A 5,727-nucleotide genomic window follows, 5' to 3' on the forward strand; every position below is an offset into this window, starting at 1 on the left:
AGCTTGTTATAAAGTCATTGAGTATTCAATTACAAATCAATTTTGAAAAGTTATTAAAAGGATAACTAAACAACGATACATAATCCCACACAATTCAAAGGAAAAAAAAAAAAACTTCTTACATTTAATTGAGTGGGTCGGTTTAGGCTTTTATATTATCCAAATAAATCAAGGCTTGATGGAAGAGCTTTTCTAATTAAAAATATAAACCTACAACTATGGGCATTAGAGACTTTTTGTCAAGATACCCTTACCGGAGAAAATCACACATTTGTCTAGGACATAACTTGAAATTGGCTACTGTATGAGCATGAGATAAAGTATGTATTTGTTTTATTGTACTTTAAACGGAAAAGATAGAAATAATTATTTTGTATTTTAGTGTTTTATAAAGTATGTTTTTACGTTTTTGTTAAAAAAATGATTTTCCAAACACGCCGAAAGTATGTTGAATTGGTAGACGCTTGAATTCTTGGTGTGACTCCGTCTTGGACTTGCTTATCACACGACATATTTATCTGAGTCACGTGACTGAATTCGGTTCTACTTCTGTCAATAGTTTGCTCCGGTTGTGATAGACATAGCATTGAGCTACACCTACATATATAGCTTAGGATTATTAACCTACATCTTCCACATGGGGTGAACCCAGTGAAGCTCGAGAGTTGAGTTCATTAGGAGAGGAAGGGTAGTTGAATTGTTTTTTTATTTTACCTAACTTTTGTTTGTCGTCCTTTCCGTCTTTATTTCCTATAGTACTATTTTCTTTGTAAACGTCGATCTACCACTTAAGATAGTATTAATGGCTATATTAATAGTTTTTATTAGTCTTAAATTTCACGTTTTCAACATAAGAAAGTGCGTTGGAGATCCTCCTTTCTTAAGATTCACACAAAAATTATTAATTAATTCTTATCAAGTACATAGGAAAATTACACCCACACAAAAACATCATGCAATTTTAAAGATACATACCCCCTTATCACACAAGTAATAACCACAAGGGAAAATGATGAAGGAAGCAATAGTTTTCTACCCAGCACCTCTCATAGGCCACTTAATCTCCATCGTAGAACTATGCAAGCTCATCCTCACTCACCAACCATCCCTCTCCCTTCACATGCTCATCACCACACCACCCTACGACACATCCTCCACTTCTAATTACATCTCCACCATCCCCACCACCCTCCCTTCCATCACCTTCCACAACCTCCCCACCTTCACACCCCCTCACACCCTTCTCTCCTCCACACTCAACCATGAAACCCTCTTGTTCCACCTCCTCCACCACAACCACCCACACATCCACCAGACCCTAATTTCCATCTCCAAAATCCACACCATTCAAGCCCTCATCTTAGACATTTTATGTTCCCAATCTCTTTCCATTGCTTCACAACTCAACTTGCCTGCCTACATTTTTGTGCCTTTTGGTGCTTCAGGCTTCTCGTCTTTTCTTTACCTTCCCACACTCCATGACACTTACAATAAGAGCTTCAAAGAACTCAACATCTTTCTTAACATCCCAGGAGTCCCACCAATGCCAACGTGCGACATGCCAAAACCCTTGTTCGAACGCAACGACGAATCCTACAAAAGCTTGCTAAATTGTAGCCTCGCTGCACCCAAAGCCGCAGGGTATATTGTCAATACATTCGAAGCTTTTGAAGCAAGTAGCATCAAAGCAATTTCTAACGGTTTAGGCCTACCAAATTCTTTCACACCACCCCTTTATTGTGTGGGCCCTATAGTAAGCACCACCACTAACCAAAACCAAAACACTTGTGACCATGAATGTTTAAGGTGGATGGATTCACAACCTAGTAAGAGTGTCGTGTTTCTATGTTTTGGAAGTTTGGGTGTGTTTTCAAGGGAGCAACTACGTGAAATTGCTTTAGGGTTAGAAAAAAGTGGACAACGATTCTTGTGGGTAGTTCGCAACCCTATTAACGACCAAAACCATAACCTTGCTTTGGGAATACAAGAGGACCCGGATTTGGAATCTTTGCTTCCAAAGGGTTTCTTGGACCGGACCAAGGGAAAGGGCCTTGTCGTGAAAAATTGGGCCCCACAGGTGGCGGTGCTGAGTCACAACTCGGTGGGTGGGTTTGTGAGTCATTGTGGGTGGAACTCGGTGCTGGAAGCTGTGTGCGGCGGGGTGCCGATGATTGCATGGCCGCTTTATGCGGAGCAAAGGTTCAATAGAGTGGTGGTGGTGGAGGCAATGGAGGTTGCGCTGTGGATGCATGAGAATGCGGCGGGTTTTGTGGCGGCAAGTGAGGTGGAGGAGCGAGTTAGGGAGTTGATGGAATCGGAGAGAGGTAAGCAAGTTAGGATTCGAGTCGGGGTTGCCAAGGATGAAGCAAAGGCTGCTTTGATGGATGGTGGGTCTTCACATGTGGCATTAGAGAAACTTCTCAAGTCATGGAATGGACAAGTGAGTTAATGAAGTGAATAATGAAGGATTCCTCTTTTTCTCTGGTTGAATGCAAAGATGGCAGATTTCTCTTTTTCGCTTCTTGAATGGTCGATGAATTTCTTTGTTCTGCTCAAAAGCTATATAATGTTTTCATTTTGTTTTTTTGTAAGGGTTAGGGTACATCTTGTACCCATATATATATGATATATCTAATATCTAGTCATTTGTTTGCTAATAAAAAAAAGTGAATAATGAAGGAAGAATTCACTTAATTAAGAATGCAATTAATATTGTTTGAATTTAGGGTCTAGTCTCCTATTTTGCTTGACATTTTGGTAGTAGAATTAATAAACACAATTAATATTTTAAATTCATAGCAAATATATTTCTTTTTTATTATTATTATTAGTTTTATTTTCTAGTCTTTATTTTTATTTTAGTTTCTCATTTTATAATGAATATTTAAGAATATTATAGAAAAAAATATTTAATACTTTTTTTATATTTTAAAATAACAATCAAAATGAAATCTTGTTTTAGTAAAATGACAAACAAAATGGGACAAAAAGAATGCTAAAACATTCCTTGTTAATGTTGCTTTTAATCACAAGGTGTATCCAATGAGAGTGTGTCTTATTATGAGAGATAAGAGTGTTAAAAAATAGATTTCGTAGATTACAAATAAAAATAACTAATGATCGAAATTAAAACTTTATTATAGACACTCATTTATAAGATCTTTACTTTTGTTGCCTCCATACCTATCATCATCAACATCACTCACTATCATCACCATCGCCATTATGTTACTATCGTTGTTCTTGAACCAATCTTGTTTATGAAGTTAGATGAAAAACACATAGAAGGGGAGGTTGAATATGTGTGTGTGTGAGAACAAAGGATTTTAGGAACGTTTTCGCAAGAAGACTCTCTTTCGTCCAGTAAAAATAATATAGGTAAATGTTAAACTGGAACTGCCCAGGATTGGTTTAACAAAATAATTTGGGGTTTGGAAATTTATCGTCTGCTCAAGGAAAATGCTTCGTAACCGAAAACCATTCTTTAAGATAACAATTGCGTAAGTGTGATTTTTGTCCAAGGATAGTTTTAATAGATGATGAGCATTAAACGAAGTTTTCAGTATATTAAATCAACCAAATAAAATAATGCGTCTGAAACATAAAGATAGTGCAAGTATTTTTATACTGGTTCGCTCAAACTGAGTTACGTCTAGTCTTCTTCAAATGAAGGGTTCCACTGGATGTTCAATGAAGTACAAGTATTATTTATTCAGCCTCTTCAGGCTTGCAGCGAGTGTTATAGACTACCTAGGTCACCATCACTTCTGGTCGGCCAACTTCACTCATTGGTCCTAGTATTCTTTAATCAACCTCTTGAGGCTAGCAGTGAGTATTCTAGAGCACCCAGGTCACGACCACTCCTGGTCCAAGTATTCTCAACCACTCTTGGTTCGTCAACTTCACTCGTTAACGCTAGTATTCTTTACTCAACCACTTATGGCTCTCAGCGAATATTATTGACCAACTCCTGGCCCGCTAGCTTCACCACTAGTGCTAGTATTCTTTGTTCAGCCACTTCTGGCTCTCAATGAGTATTGTCGACCAACTCCTGGCCTGTCAACTTTACTTGTCAACGCTAATATTCTTTGATCAGCCACTTCTGGCTTGCATTGAGTATTCTTTAACAAACTTCTCTAGGCTTTACAAGTATTCTTTGACTAGCCTCTTCAGGCTTTATAGTAGATGAATGTATGATTTTGGTTTGAGTGTTTGGGTTACTCTCACATAGAGGATACAAAGGTTTACAACACTCACTAAGGTATGCAACCTTAGTTTGACAATGATTGAGTGTTTGGTTTACTCTCACAGAGAGGATACAAAGATAAATACACTCACTAAGATTCATGTTTCTAAGTTGCACTTAGAACTCCTTAGTCTACAAAGATAAATTCACTATGGTACATTTGACTCTATACGCTCTATCTCTGGCTTCGTTGCTTCTGTTGAGCTTAGGGGAGCTGAAGACCTTAAGAGTTTTGATGATCACAACAACTTGGAGACAACAAGTGTACAACAACAACATTGAACACAAAAACAAAGTCAAGGAAGAGTCAAGAAAAATACCTTGAAGTATAGCTATGTAATAGAGCTTAGGAAGCAAATTGTTATAAATGAATTGTTATATTTGTGTCTGTGTGTGCTTTGTGCATTGAGCAAATCTTGTCTAGAATCAAGTAGGGAGTAGATGATGATGAGTTAAACATTGGAAAATTATTTTGAGACTTAAAATGAAGTTTTAAGAACTGACTCAAAATAATCGATTATTGTTAAATATAATCGATTATTTCAGCAAGTGGGCTAAGTGGAATGCCTTGCTGTAATAATCGATTATTTGCCAAAATAATCGATTATTTCAGGAACAACTCTCTGGAATAATCGATTATCCAGCTAAATAATCGATTAAATTGTTCTTGATTGATTTCCAGAAATCTGAAGAACAAAATAATCGATTATTCTTTAAAATAATCGATTATCTGGGTTTGAATTTTTATAAATAGTTTTAACTCTTTTGAAACTTCATAACATTGAGTAAAAACTGATAATCAACTGGTAAAAACGTTTTAGAGAGTCTGTGTGACATCTTGGAGAGTTTCCTTTGTGAAATCCAAGAGAAAAATGTTTGTGAAAAGCTTGTGAGGAAATCATCATCATCATCATACTCTTGAAAGAGGAAGACAAAGATTTGTTCAAGAATTCCAGGTGAATTCGTTTCATTTTATTCTTTGTGAATCTTTGTGAAAAATCTTGAGAAGGGTTTCTCAAGTGGTGAAGTTTCTTGTAGTGCGTTCTACAAGGGTTACTTTCTTGGGGTCAAGAAAGTGGTTATCTTTTTGTAGTGAAGTATATGCATGTGTGTGTGCTTGTAAACCTTCTTGCTAAAAGATAGTGGATCAAATCTTAATCAGGTGGTGATTAAGGACTGGATGTAGGTCACATGTGGAGTGGCTGAACCAGTATAAAAGACTTGTGCAATCTTCTTCAACCTTATCTCTTATTTTGTAACTTCTTGGTTGTGCTTTAAAGAAGATAAAACTTGACTAACATGTGTATGTGAATTTTGATGGTTTAAATCTATAATTGGATATTATATTTGAACTTCATTGTCTTGTAATCAAGTTGCACATTGCATTCATATCATAGTAACAAGTCTTTAAGAGTGCTTCATTTGAAAATTCTGTCATAGAAAAGTTTTGATTGAATTTAAGATCCAAAAACTCTGATAAA

At 36.4% G+C, this 5,727-nt stretch overlaps 1 protein-coding gene across 1 annotated transcript; it reads left to right on the forward strand.

Moving 5' to 3' along the window:
- Nucleotides 1-934: 934 nt before the first annotated feature.
- On the forward strand, nucleotides 935-2,766 carry LOC109797136 (UDP-glycosyltransferase 88B1). The gene has a single exon (XM_020357063.3). The coding sequence runs from the start codon at nucleotides 1,010-1,012 to the stop codon at nucleotides 2,447-2,449; it is 1,440 nt and encodes a 479-aa protein (XP_020212652.2). The 5' UTR covers nucleotides 935-1,009; the 3' UTR covers nucleotides 2,450-2,766.
- Nucleotides 2,767-5,727: the final 2,961 nt, after the last annotated feature.

This window comes from Cajanus cajan, chromosome 1 (genome assembly GCF_000230855.2).
Source record: "Cajanus cajan strain Asha chromosome 1, NIPB_CcT2T_4, whole genome shotgun sequence".
NCBI classification, from domain to species: domain Eukaryota; kingdom Viridiplantae; phylum Streptophyta; class Magnoliopsida; order Fabales; family Fabaceae; genus Cajanus; species Cajanus cajan.

What these genes read in the sequence shown, in the direction of transcription:
- LOC109797136 (XM_020357063.3), top strand. Translation starts at nt 1,010, where the DNA reads ATGATGAAGGAAGCAATAGTTTTCTACCCAGCACCTCTCATAGGCCAC.